This window comes from Uranotaenia lowii, chromosome 1 (genome assembly GCF_029784155.1).
Source record: "Uranotaenia lowii strain MFRU-FL chromosome 1, ASM2978415v1, whole genome shotgun sequence".
Classification (NCBI taxonomy): domain Eukaryota; kingdom Metazoa; phylum Arthropoda; class Insecta; order Diptera; family Culicidae; genus Uranotaenia; species Uranotaenia lowii.
The window spans coordinates 6497874-6512572 of record NC_073691.1 but is presented as its reverse complement, the minus strand read 5'-3'; the positions used below and the strand labels follow the sequence as shown (position 1 = coordinate 6512572).

Sequence of the window (14699 nt, the reverse complement as noted above, 5' to 3'; positions counted from 1 at the left end):
TTTTGTTGTTTTCGATTATAGTCGTATCCTTATTAAATATGAGCAATTTGCTGGAGCGCCGTTCTTTTTATAGGCAACTTGTCCACGTGTTCTGCCTCAAATCGAATTAATCTTTTTTTTTCAAAAACTCTCATTTGCTTCTTTCGTCAGTCAATCAAATAAATTGAAAAATCATCAACTCTGGCTGGCCGGGTTGCAAACTTTTTTTCATAAATCAGGGAACTGGTGAAATAAAAATCAGGCAACGTTAAAGTAACGGAAATTTTGCTCAAAGTGATGACCTTTTTTTGGTCATCGCTCCACATTTTTTTCACTCTAATACGTGTTGTGAGCCTACTTGGTTGAATAATTCTACTGAATTAAAAAAAATGAAATTCCCTGGAATTCCCTTTTCTAATAAGAATTAAAGGGAATCTTTCAATTGCTTTGATTCAGTCACATTTTCACATTTTAACTTCAGCAATGGTACCTAATCCAGTGATGAAAAATGGGTAGCATTTTTTCATCACATTCAAACAAATTAGGTTAAATCAGGCATATTTTCAAAAATCAGGGAAATTCAATGGCTTATCAAGTTGTCAGGTTGATCCTCGAAAAATCAGGCAAATCCTGAGAAATCCAGACATTTCCAAACATTTTTTCAAAATCTTCCAAACTTTTTCGAAAAACAGTTGGCAAGTTACGGCGGCGTTTAACTGTTCGGCAGATGGTGATTCCACTGAAAAAACACTGGCGAAGGGCGCCCCAAAAAGATAGTCGATTGTATATCCGGTACTGGTTAGTAGCAGCGTTCAACTTGATTTTCACGAGTAACATGGAGTAACTATTTAATCTTCCATAGTAATTGCAAATGTGTGTGTTTCAACTGCTTCAAGTAAGCATTAGCCCAAGGGGGTCGAAGAGGAGGTCGCACCAGGGGTAAGGATTTATCTAAAGCGTCATCCAGGATTGCGCTAAATGCACTAACAGCCACATCAAGGTCAGTAATACTTTGGGTTTCAGACCAGTCTACTTCAGACAGAACACGGTTCATTGTTCCGCACGTTCAAAGTCACGAACTGATACATCGAAATCCTAAAAAAAAGTGATAGGACTTGGGAATGAAATTTTCCTATCCAGAAGAGGATGATACACTTCTAAAGCGAGAACGACACCACTGACCTCGATTATGGGGCTGATCAAAACCCGAGAAAACCAAATCCAGCGTTTGATTTTGAGAGTTTCGTAACCTGTCCTGTAGTTTCAGGACAAAAAAATCTCAGGACAGTTATGAATGGGTCCAAGATAAGAAGTCACATTTTCATGGGACTTGCCGTATCTTGAAAAACTCCAAAAGTTATTAATACTGTGTAAACCTTTCGAAAGCCTCGGAAATATGCGGAAATAGTTGAACATAAAAATTGACCCAATCTACTTACCCGACTCATGGGTGAACACGGCCTGGCACACCGAACAGGGCCACATCTGCAGGTTGGACCGGAACGGCCCCCCGGGACCACCCATCGAAGCAATGGCAGCAGCCGCCGCCGCCGACCCAGCTGCCCCGGCACCACCCGGCGTCCTCGGATGGGTCATCAGGTGCTTCCGCAGGCATCCCTCGTTCACGTAGTGCTTGCCGCAGATCGGACACGGATGGTTCGCTAACCTTCGCTTCACTGTAGTGGTAGTAGACGTGGGGTAAGAAATTCTATGTTTCAGTTCCTCAAGACATTTAGTGCTGAAGTCTGGTGGGGGTGGTCGATGGTGGGAGTCGTCGGGAGAGAGATTTGGTCGTTTGTTTGGTGCGGTAATAAATAGATTTTTTTTGGGGAAGGAAGTAGTCGACAACATTTGTAAGGGGTGTTCCGGAAATTGAACAGAAAATTGGTTAAACGAAAACGGTTAGTACAGGTGCGTTTCAAAAACTCTTTGAGTTAAAAATTTTGAAAACTAAGTTCCTACATTGTTTCGTATCGTCGAATTGGGTAACATCTCTTAGCCTAAGATAAAAAAAACCTACCAGCCACTTCTTTGTGCGAGTACTTAATGTGTTCGTTGAGTGCTTCCACGCCCAGGAAGACCTTGTTGCAGACATTGCACGTAACGCTGTTGGAGTTGCTAATCAGGGCCGCGTGATGCTGAAGGACTCCCAGATGAAGTTGCAGTTCCTACAACAAAAACAAAACACAAGAAACAAGGAGCAGAGTGCCCAAACAATTCCAAGAAAAAAGAGAAAAAATAAAAACCCGATTAGAATGGTTCTGTCCGCCCCAGCGGGGAACTGGAATCGCAACGTACCTTGGCCGTGTGGGTCCGCAGGCTGCTCTCGGTCGCAAAACCCTTGCCGCACAGATTGCAGTGAAAGGGTCGACTTTTGGCCCGCTCCACCTGGGCATCGTGGTTGCGCAAGTGCTGCTGCAGGTTCGACAGCTGGATGAACGCCCGACCACACTCCGGCAGGTGGCACTTGTAGGGCCGTTCACCTGATTTTTGTTGTTGTTGAACGAATCGAACAAAGAAATGTTAGTTTTGATAACACAGGATAAGTTTTCATGAAAAACTCCCACTCATTCAATCACGTTGAATCTACAAAACGTTACTATTCAAATTCGAAATTTGATCTAGTTCCAAATCCCACCGCTTGGGCGGCGCTAGTATTACAAGGAAGGTTTCCGTTATTTGAAGTCCAAATGCACGGAACACTTGATGAAATTATAAATGATTTTCCTTATCTGTATTTTTTTTTCGTTTGTAGATTCATAGCGAATGTTGGTGGGTGAATTAAAGCAAAAAAAACGGTTGTGGTACTGGATGAATACTAGCAATTTCGTTCCTCCCTTTTATGCCTGTCGAAACTATTGAAATTGCTAGTATTTCATCCTATTTTTTTTTTGTACATCCTATGAGTCTTAACTAGATACACAGAAATATCGAAAAATTAAATTATATAATGTAAATGTTGTTGTATTTGACACAAATGCCTGTATTTCTGTCAGCAGTAAATTGTTACTGCTGTGTGTCATTTTGGTCAATTTTTGACAGAGATTAACAAGTACCTGAAAAGAGCATACAAATAGTTTTTGGTTGGTTTAAAATAATTCCTAAATTCTTTACTTGAAACTCGGAATCCAATACTTAAATCTTATTTTTTTAATAGGTTATTTGAAAATATAAGAATTATGAATTTTTATTCTGAACTCTGAATCAGAATTCTGAATCAAAATTATAAATTATGAGTACTGAACTCTGAACTCAGGATTTTTTATTTATAATTTGGATTCTAAATTTTGTTTCTCAATTCTTGAATTCTGAATCTGAATTATGATTTCAGTATTCTGAACCCTGAATTTAGAATTCGAAATACAAAATTATCGAAAATTTGGACTTGAAATCTGATATTCTTTCTTCTCCCAGTTAAAATTATACCTTCCGTCGGAAAACGAATCTCGATACGATGAAGGTTTTTCTAAGCCCTTCATTTCATATGATAAACAATTTATTGGCGAAATTCGACTTTTTCGGGCTTGGTTGTTCTTTTTTTTTTTTAAACCGGTGGATTTATGATGAAAATGAAAATTGACAAAAAGGACAAAAATGACAAAAATGCCAAAGTGACAAAAATGACAAAAATGACAAAAATGACAAAAATGACAAAAATGACAAAAATGACAAAAATGACAAAAATGACAAAAATGACAAAAATGACAAAAATGACAAAAATGACAAAAATGACAAAAATGACAAAAATGACAAAAATGACAAAAATGACAAAAATGACAAAAATGACAAAAATGACAAAAATGACAAAAATGACAAAAATGACAAAAATGACAAAAATGACAAAAATGACAAAAATGACAAAAATGACAAAAATGACAAAAATGACAAAAATGACAAAAATGACAAAAATGACAAAAATGACAAAAATGACAAAAATGACAAAAATGACAAAAATGACAAAAATGACAAAAATGACAAAAATGACAAAAATGACAAAAATGACAAAAATGACAAAAATGACAAAAATGACAAAAATGACAAAAATGACAAAAATGACAAAAATGACAAAAATGACAAAAATGACAAAAATGACAAAAATGACAAAAATGACAAAAATGACAAAAATGACAAAAATGACAAAAATGACAAAAATGACAAAAATGACAAAAATGACAAAAATGACAAAAATGACAAAAATGACAAAAATGACAAAAATGACAAAAATGACAAAAATGACAAAAATGACAAAAATGACAAAAATGACAAAAATGACAAAAATGACAAAAATGACAAAAATGACAAAAATGACAAAAATGACAAAAATGACAAAAAATGACAAAAATGACAAAAATGACAAAAATGACAAAAATGACAAAAATGACAAAAATGACAAAAATGACAAAAATGACAAAAATGACAAAAATGACAAAAATGACAAAAATGACAAAAATGACAAAAATGACAAAAATGACAAAAATGACAAAAATCACAAAAATGACAAAAATGACAAAAATGACAAAAATGACAAAAATGACAAAAATGACAGAAATGACAAAAATGACAAAAATGACAAAAATGACAAAAATGACAAAAATGACAAAAATGACAAAAATGACAAAAATGACAAAAATGACAAAAATGACAAAAATGACAAAACTGACAAAAATGACAAAAATGACAAAAATGACAAAAATGACAAAAATGACAAAAATGACAAAAATGACAAAAATGACAAAAATGACAAAAATGACAAAAATGACAAAAATGACAAAAATGACAAAAATGACAAAAATGACAAAAATGACAAAAATGACAAAAATGACAAAAATGACAAAAATGACAAAAATGACAAAAATGACAAAAATGACAAAAATGACAAAAATGACAAAAATGACAAAAATGACAAAAATGACAAAAATGACAAAAATGACAAAAATGACAAAAATGACAAAAATGACAAAAATGACAAAAATGACAAAAATGACAAAAATGACAAAAATGACAAAAATGACAAAAATGACAAAAATGACAAAAATGACAAAAATGACAAAAATGACAAAAATGACAAAAATGACAAAAATGACAAAAATGACAAAAATGACAAAAATGACAAAAATGACAAAAATGACAAAAATGACAAAAATGACAAAAATGACAAAAATGACAAAAATGACAAAAATGACAAAAATGACAAAAATGACAAAAATGACAAAAATGACAAAAATGACAAAAATGACAAAAATGACAAAAATGACAAAAATGACAAAAATGACAAAAATGACAAAAATGACAAAAATGACAAAAATGACAAAAATGACAAAAATGACAAAAATGACAAAAATGACAAAAATGACAAAAATGACAAAAATGACAAAAATGACAAAAATGACAAAAATGACAAAAATGACAAAAATGACAAAAATGACAAAAATGACAAAAATGACAAAAATGACAAAAATGACAAAAATGACAAAAATGACAAAAATGACAAAAATGACAAAAATGACAAAAATTACTTTTGTAAAACTAAAAAATGAACAAATAATAAAATATGAAGACAGAATAAAGTAAAATTATTTAATAAAAAATCTATATCACAAATATAATGAAGATATCAAAATTGATAAATCTAAAGGTGACAAAATGGATTTAAAAAATAAATGAGATTTCAGTCATGCTTTTTGTAATGTTTTAAAATTTTGTTTTTCTTGTCAATTTTGTCATTTTTATAATTTTTGTTTTTTTTTTAACGTGTCATTTTCTGTTCTTTCTCTTAAATTTGTTTTGGAGCGTTTTGTTATTTATTTAAAAAAACGGCTTTGTCCCAAAAAAAACGAATTCTAAAAAAAATTTTTTTTCGAAACAACATTGAATCTAGACGTTTTATACATTTCTACGTAATTTAGCATAAAAATAAAAATTTCGATTTTCCTAATCTCTTTGGTGTTTTTTAGGATAAAATATCCTAACTTTGAGCTCTTGAGGCATCCCTAAATCAAGTCTAATTGAGCTGAATTTTCGCACAAGTCAGTTTTAGAACCAACCTTCTACACAATGTATATGGTTGGTTTTTGAAATTTATATTGGTAGTTTTGGCTGTCACGCAGCCCCTCTCAGCTTCTGAGACATTTTCGGGGCAGAACACTAGAGCCGAAATACTTTTTAGAGCAAGTTCATTGGTGTTGGGAGAGAGAGGTAGAAATTTTGACACTTTTAGCATATTTTGAAAACTTTTTCATGCGAAAACATTTCAAGATCTGTGGCTTTCAAGAGTTTTTACAACACGTGTTGTATTCTCGCATGTTGTGATGCAAAAATAGCAATATTTCTATCACATACGGCTGGAACAGAAACAGTGCTGTAAAAAAATACAAATTTTCAAAATGTGCTACAAATGTCAAAATTTCTACCACTTTCCCCCAACACCAGTGAACTCGCTCTTACGGAAAAATCTCCAACATAAAATTAGAAGCAGCATACGTCGACGTTTTTGTTTACATCTGGTGGAGTAGATTTTTTTCGTTATTCGTCAAGTGTCAGCCGCTCTAGCGTCTTGATAAAAAAAAAGGTCCCGTCCCGATGGCAGAACTTTGGGAGGAAGCTAGGAATCTTAATCGATGATCAAGGAAATGGAGATAACTTTGAGTTTGGCTACGACTAAAAAAAGGAGGCGAGCTTTGAAGAAGTGATTAATGACTTTACTTGATTTAGGTACTTAACATAAAAAATTGTTCTTTTCTTTTGCTTTCAAGATCAAATCTATTCCTGTTGGGAATTGAATTGCTTCCTGTTGGGAAGAAAATTTGCTCCTGTCAGCACAAAAAAAAGTAAATTTCGCTCTATTTGATAGCAGCCACAAAGAGAGTCACGGCAAAAAAAGGTTCTTACGGATTTGTAGCCAAGATTGCCGAAATCACAGATTTTTTTTTTTCGTTCACAGAATTTCGAGCGATTTTCATCACAGAATCTGTGTCACAGAACACAGATTTTGGAAAAATTCACAGATTACACAGATTTTTCTTAACCGTAAGTTTTAATTTCATTCAAATTTGGTATTTTGAACTCTGAATTTGCAAAATATGGTGAGATTAGTAATGTTAACTGGTTTTCTCAAATAAAATGCAAAAAAGATCCGATTGTTCACAACTTTTCAATGAAATTGATAAAAATAACATCAACAGCAATACCTTGACAGAATTTTTGGGTAAAATCACAGAGAGTTAGAATATTTCTCTTGTCTGTACCCAACGCCAAGAGTCACTAGCTTATTTCAATGAACTGCCGAATCTTCCTGGGAGAAAAACAGATTCGAGGTAGAGGAAAACTGTTCAAGACGCACCAGCGGAGTAAGATTGCTCATGCCAATATTTTTCAAAAATATGCTTACCAATGGCTTCAAACGATGTTTTCCTTCATTTATATTGTGTAAAATGACTCTAATTCTTACACTCAAAATTAACTAAGTTTACTGAAATCTTTAACCTAAAATCTGATACCATAATTGGGACAGAATGTGCGCCAGACCACGTGTTTAAATTTTGAATGCTGATAACTTTTGAGAAAACCCGAATCTCAAAACGAAGTGTCATTCTTTTTATTTGCTGACTCCCAAATTAGGATAAGAATGCATTATTATAACAAATTTCGTCCTTTTTCAAACTTAAAAGGTGCACCAATGTTGGATTCGAAAGATTGATTGCTCAATTTGGTTCTTAAACGATTGGTAGCGCTGAAAATAGCGTTAATGCTAAACTGATGCGTTCTGTACCGTTTTCCCCTACGTCATAACGAGAGATTTTTCCTAGTCCGGGAGAAAAAATGCGTTGTATCTTTTGAGTCTGGTTCCTAGTTTAGAGGTCCACGGTAAAAAGACTTATTTCCTTTTGAGAAAATACCACAAATACTGTTCCCGTAGGAACCTCAACTGTTTTGATAAAAGAATGTACAAAATATAAAATTTTCTATTCCCTTGGGAACAATGTCCTTCTAGTTTGGAACAGCAAACAATCACCAACGACTGTTTATTTGGTGATCTATTGATCGAGATCGGATTCTGCGCTTTCGTAAACGAATGACAAGCTACCGGACAGTTGAAGCTGAATTTTGTTTAACATTTAATGAATCGGAGGAGGTCAAATGACTTTTTTTTTTGTTTTAAAAGACTATAACTTGTATTATAATTGTCTTTTTTCAAATTTTTCTTCATGACTATTTTTATCTCCAAAATGCACGTATTTTTTCTTTATTATAATTTTTAAAAGTTTGTAGATTTCGAAAAACATATGTGGTATACCTATTTATAGCGCCGGGCGCCAAATGACTCCTAACACTTTTCCCGCTAAAACTCTTTTGTTTCTCAAACGATTTAAACAAAATTTATAGTTTTGAAGCTTGTACCGTGACGTGGCTCAAATATGATTCTCAGACAATATTCAGCTACAATCAGTAATTTTAAAGTTATTCAAAGTCCAAGAAAAAAATCCGGAAAAACATACTTCCGGAAAAAGGCTTTAAGTCAGTTATTACAGTTATTATACTTAAAATCCAGTGCAGAATAATCTAAGAAAACGCAAATTGTTCAAAATTTCTAAAAACAGCCACTTTTGCATACTTGTCAAGAATTCTGTTTTCCGTGTTTCATAAATCTAAAGATGCCAAAATGTCACAAATTACGCCAACTGGAAAGTTCACTTATCAACACTTGTCTACTGTGACTGGAACAGTTTTGGTGGTTGATTCACTGAAAAGAACACTTTTTTACAATTTCTGTGCGGCATGATCTTAAGGTATTAAAAAAAATATTTTCATATGTGCTACATATAGGTTTTAAATTCAGCTTTCTCAGGCACTAAGTGAATTTTTGTTCGAGCACTTAATAACTGACTTACTAGACTGAGTCGATTTGCGGTCATTTTTGAATTTTTCAAACATTAAGGTTGGAAAGCTTCGTTTTGGTCCAAAACACATCCATGATTTTTTGCAGAATTTTTAAGTAACGTTAACGTGAGTAAATTTTAACTTTTAGGTTTGTATGGGAAAATTGAATATTTTGTACTGAAAAATCAACATCATTTTTGTTTCTTCTGTGGAACCGAGTCAGCTTATGGTTTTTGTGCCAATTTGTAAATTTTCTAAAGGAGCTTTGTTGAAGGCCGTATCTTCGTGTCTTGTTAGGTAAGAAAGTTATTAGCTGTTTAACAGTCGTATGTCTTTTCGCATTGATAAACGATAAATTCAATTGACATCACTGCTGGAGCCTCGCGAAGTAGTCTTGCAATACCTAGCTATATAGACACTCAGCAGTGATGTCAATTGAATTTATTATTTTTCAATGCCAAAAGACATACCCCCTAGTGAACCTGTATATAAGAGAAGTGACATCTGAAACACAAAATTCCAATCGAGCAAAAGAACTGTCAAAATCGATTCCAATCGATCCGAGCATTTTGTCGCAGAGATTTTACCTTTCTTATTGAAAACTCAACCGAGGAAGGTATTGTGATTGTTGTTATAGTTCAATTAGATCATTTTTTAGCTGGTCGTATATGAATTTAAGATTAGGTGCAATTTTTTCAATGCTTTGGAGAATTGTGTTTCTAGTTAGAAAACTAACTGATTATTAACGAAATTCAAGTCATTCATGCCGTTTATCGCGATCCTTCGGGCATCGAGTTCAATGTTGTTTTGTTGGATTGAAAGAGCGTTCACTTTAGAGCTTGAACATTGAGCCAGAAAACAGTGCTGGGGATTTTTTTTGTCCAAGATTCGGCGATGTTGCCACATATTTTATTTTAAGAGGGATTAGATGTCGCTTCTCTTATATGAAGGTTCACTAATACCCCCATTTAACACATAATAACTTTTTTTTATCTTATAAAATACGAAGTTACAGGCTTCGACAATGTTGTTCAGCGGAAAATTTCCTTTACGAATTTTACAAATTCTCCCACAAACCGGCAGCAGGCTCGATTCCTCTGAAGAAACAAAAATGGTGTTGATTTTTCAGTACAAAATATTAAATTTTCCTACACAAACCTAAAAGTTCAAATTTACTCATGTGAACGTTACCTAAACATTCAGCAAAAAATCATAGATCAGTTTTGGACCAAAACGAAGCTTTTTAGACCCCAGGGTTTGAGAAATTAAAAAAAATGATCCCGAATCGACTCAGTCTACTGATTTACAGCCATTTTCCCGAAGCATGTTTTTTTGGATTATTTTTCTTACATTTTGAATAACATTAAAACTAATGATTGTAGCCGAACATTGTCTGAGAATCATATTTGGGTCACGTTACAAGCTTTCCAAAACTATGAATTTTGTAAAAATCGGTTGTGAAACAAGAGAGTTTTATCGGAAAAGTATTAGGGGTCATTTGACCCTCAGCGGTATAAATTGGTACCTATATTCAAAGTGTCGGTATGTTTGGTGTTAATATACATAATAATGCTAACCTAAACTAAATTTTCCAGTTCAAAGCTGGTTTGTCCAATTGTGCACAGTATTGGTATTGTTAATAGTATAGGCAGGTGGATTTGTATTTGAAAGATGCATCATATTCTTGGATCCTAGGTGTGTTTGTGTTCGTTTTTTTGTTCATACCCGCAATCTGGCCTAGAAAGCCTGAGATTGCGGCTTCCCCAGCTAACATGAAGTCGTAATAGAAATGATAATCCAAATCGAATATTAAGACATTTTCAATAGCCATCGTAAACACGATGGTATTGAGTGATTTTCCATCATTCATTTACGACAAGCTTTGCCTAAAAAAAGTTGAATCGGATAGCAGTTTAGTCAACTCGTAAATATATCTCCAAAACGTTGAGAATTTACTAATTCAACATTTACGATTTGAGTGAACTGATTTACGATAAATGGGAGGTCCTTCAATTGACACTCTTCCCGGTCTCCTCTCACAAAAAGAGAATCTCACCCATAGAGCTGTAGCGTGGATCATATCAGATGATGAGTTGGCACCGTGGTAAGATACCGGACAGCCAACTCGGAGTACTGGAGTTCAAATCTCGGTCGGGGAATTTTTTTTTCGTTTATTTTGCTTTTTGTGGGGAAATCGAATCGTTGGAATCTTGTCATTGTAGGTATATCGCCTCCAATTTTGTAGCTATATGCTATTTTGGTAAGTTTAATACAATCTTTTCATCTGGTATATTTGTTTGAATAATTTTGTTGTTCCTGTGTTATACCTTCATAAATGTTTGCTGGGTCACTTCCTGCAAAGTGCATTTGACAATTTTTTCAACTTAAAAAAAGAGACTCGGCGAAACTGTATGAAAAATGAATGTGCAATATATGGTTAGAAGATCTTAATAAAACAGGTAAAAGTCACAAAGGAACCCAAAAAAATGTCCCGAAGTAGAAAAAATTATGAAACAAAGCAGTTGTTACAAAGCTGACTTTCAAATCCATCTGCATGTCGAATGGAAATGATTCAACTCCTTCAATTCATTTTTTTCCTACTGTGGATTTTCTGGCCTCATAGAAACCTTTTCTGTACGAACAAAAATCAAATTTAACTTCTCTGAAAGTCTTTCTTTCCCTGAAATATTAATTTATAAAATGTTTGTAATACCTTTGAGGAATCACAGTCGACTAGCACACGAGCTAGAAGACGAAACGAGAATAAATTTTGAACACAGAGTATCCAGAAATCTGAACCAGAAAGCTTGAACTATGAACTTCGGTCGACATTCCATGAAATGGCACTCCTTTTAGATTGAAGTTTTTTTTTCAGAGGAAACCGTTCATTCTTGAATTGTTTAAAGCTTATGAGAATAACTTTGTCTTCAAGAGATTCACTCGTACTAAAAGAGTCAGTTATGCTGTTATTTAGCTCACACATTGAAATTTTTTTTTTCATAAATTAACTTCTTGACACTTTTTTTGGTAAGTTTCTAACCACTTTTTTTAATTTTTCACACGTTATTCACGACAAAATCTCGGCTTTCATATTCAATGCCTGTTAAACATAGCACACGCTTCGATTGCGTTTTAATAAAGTCCAAAAATAAAAAATAAAACAAAACGATTTGATTTCATAGGTTTATCAAGAATGTTTGTATACTGCGCTGAAAACCAATTGAAAATTTTGAAAACACTTCTAAATCGAAAAATAAATTTGGATTTTTTTTTCTTGCTTTGGGACAACTTCCCAAAGTTTGTTCATCTCATACTGACCTAACACACTAACAAACCGTGTGCCTCAAAGAAGATTTTGCAATTCTGTTTCGCGTGGGTAGCTCCTTCCGGTTTGTGCCTGCGTTTGTTTTGGTTCGTTTTGCAACGAAGATCGTAAAGGATCGGTTAGTGGATTTTTAAGGGGTTTAAATGGTTAAGAGATAAAGAGAATAAACGAAAGCGCCTACCGGTATGCAGCCGGGTGTGCTGCTGGACGTGCGACAGCTGCTTGAACTTGCGATCACAGTAGGAACATTTGTACGGTTTCTCGCCGGTGTGGACCCGGATGTGCTGCACCAGCTGGTGGTTGGAGGAGAAACTCTTGAGACACTGCTGGCACTGGTGCGGTTTGTTCTCGGGTGGCCCCAACTGTGGCAGCAGGTTCTGCACCGACAGGATATCACCGGTGCAGTTGAGTTCGGCCGCTGCGGCTGCGGCTGCTGCTGCTGCCCCCGGCACGGCACACAGGTCCCGGACGTGCTGGATCTGCATTCTGACTCTGATGGATGGTCCGATGATGAAAGCACAGAAGAAAAAGGAAAATCCGGAGAAAAGATTCCGAGAAGCGGAACCCACGCGGGAAAAAGAAGACGTTCCCCGGAAGGATCGATGATTAATACTGTCTAGAATGTGCGTGGAGTGAGCCCTACTTTTTGGCAGGGACCCAACTCCGGGCTGAGCTTAAAAACTAGGTTTTATATTTCTATAGATATATTTATGTATAGGTAGCGTGGTAGTCATTTATTCTAATCATCATCATCATCATATGTACATATCGTTTGATGTTTAAAAATGCATATGTAGGTTTCCCAGCGCTGGATTTTCCCCGAGTCCAGGCATTAATAGAAAGAGTCAGCGAGAGAGACAGAGAAAGAGTGCGAACTTTCGGGGGGTTGTCGGTTGGAGAAAAAGATTTTTTTTTGCAATTTCCGTTTCGAGCCTGCCAGTTTCGAGCACCCGATCAGGTGTTGTTTAAAACTTTCGACCGCCCCTTTTCGCCGTTGCCGCCGTACAGTTTGCGGTTTCTCGATTCGTTTTGTCAGAGCGCGGTGCTAATAGTAATTGTGTGCAGTAAATGTAAAATAGTGACGGTCGGGTTAGAGAATAGTGGTACTAGAACTGTTGTGGAGATCACCCCCACAGTCCCCAAACTCCACAATCCACGAGCCACACCGTTTAAGGATTGGAACAGGAACTGATTGTCAAGAAGAGGAAGCAAGGATCGGATCGGTTTGGAGGAAGGAAGTAGCTGCGCGAAAACTTTTCGCCTTTCACGCGACCGTGATTTGTTTAAAAACCGCCCGTAATTAGATAATTAGAAGCGCGTTCGTTGTTTAATAGAAAACTTTCGCTTCTCGCGCGACGACGACGACGACGTCGACGGTGGCGTGCGCTTTTCCACCCTTGATCCTCGCCACCCCCGGTACTCACACCACCGGAAGGCAACGCATCCACACCCACCCAACTACCCACCCACACCTTATCAGCAGCACGATGGCTAAAATTTAAACAGCGAGGGAGGGGGCGCCCATTTGTTTGCTGTTGTCCCGGGAAAGCGTTGCACCACCACATCCAGGGAGGAAGCCTGGACTAGTTCACGCATTCAAATATGGTCAAACGCACCCAGAACCCGCGACACCCCTCTTCTTCCCTCGGTGTGTAGGACCAAAAAGAAATCTAAACATGTATCGCTGGGAACAACATCTATCATCTAATCGGATGGAGGAGTAACGGCGGCGAGGGTGTTCCTGTTCAATCTAGGTACCCCGGAAAAAAGGGCTGACTCCTGCATCCCTAGTCTACTGCTGATGCACTGGGAAAGACTTTTGACCATCGTCATCATCGTCATCAGAATCGGACGCCCCCGTCGGGTTTTGAAATTCCTATGCAGATTAGGGTGTCCCAAAATTGCATAACTTCTGGGAATCTGGGGGCTCACCCTCCAAATGGTAGATTAGGATGTGCAGAACAAACTTTTGTATGGGGCCGACTAAAAAAAATCATGTTTAGAGGTTCCGCAAGCGCGATCTTTGAAAAAAGTCCACTTTCAAAAGATTTGATTTTAAATAAATTCTGGGTCCAAAAATTTTCATAAAATTTATTTATTTTATATTTTTTTAATTTTGTTTGAGTTTAATACTATACGTAAAAAATGAAAAATGAACCAAATTTGTACAAAATGTAAAACAAGCAGGCTATTAACAAGAAAAAAAATTTTTTTGGTCCAAAAATTTTGGATTCAACTGGGCAAAATGTGTACCAAGTGTAAATATTTTTAATACCAATGCCATCAAAAGATGCGGATTTTTGTGCACTTAAAGTTGGCTGAACAAAACATGTTGTTTGTATCATCGTGAAAAGAGCTATTCATGGTTTAATCCTTAACAAAAAGCACAATTAAGGATATTTTTTATTCAATTTATCAAATTTGTATTAAAAAATACCTACTTTAAAATCGAAATACTTGCAAAAAAGACTTGGATGGTTAAAGAAAGTCATCAGATGGCCATATGCCAAATTTGAGC

General features: G+C 35.5%; 1 protein-coding gene across 6 annotated transcripts in view; it reads right to left on the bottom strand.

Annotated features, from left to right (window-relative positions):
• Positions 1 to 14699, bottom strand: part of LOC129740532 (uncharacterized) — a 48369-nt gene that overhangs the window by 5529 nt on the left and 28141 nt on the right. For 5 of the 6 annotated variants that reach the window (XM_055732237.1, XM_055732235.1, XM_055732238.1 and 2 more), the window contains 4 exons: positions 12363 to 12673; positions 2278 to 2462; positions 2000 to 2147; positions 1419 to 1724 (listed from right to left, as the gene is read on the bottom strand). In XM_055732237.1, coding sequence (XP_055588212.1) covers positions 1419 to 1724; positions 2000 to 2147; positions 2278 to 2462; positions 12363 to 12666 — 943 coding nt within the window. In that variant the 5' untranslated portion in view covers positions 12667 to 12673. The remainder of the gene's footprint in view (positions 1 to 1418; positions 1725 to 1999; positions 2148 to 2277; positions 2463 to 12362; positions 12674 to 14699) is intronic. The other variant, XM_055732239.1, reaches the window with a different exon arrangement.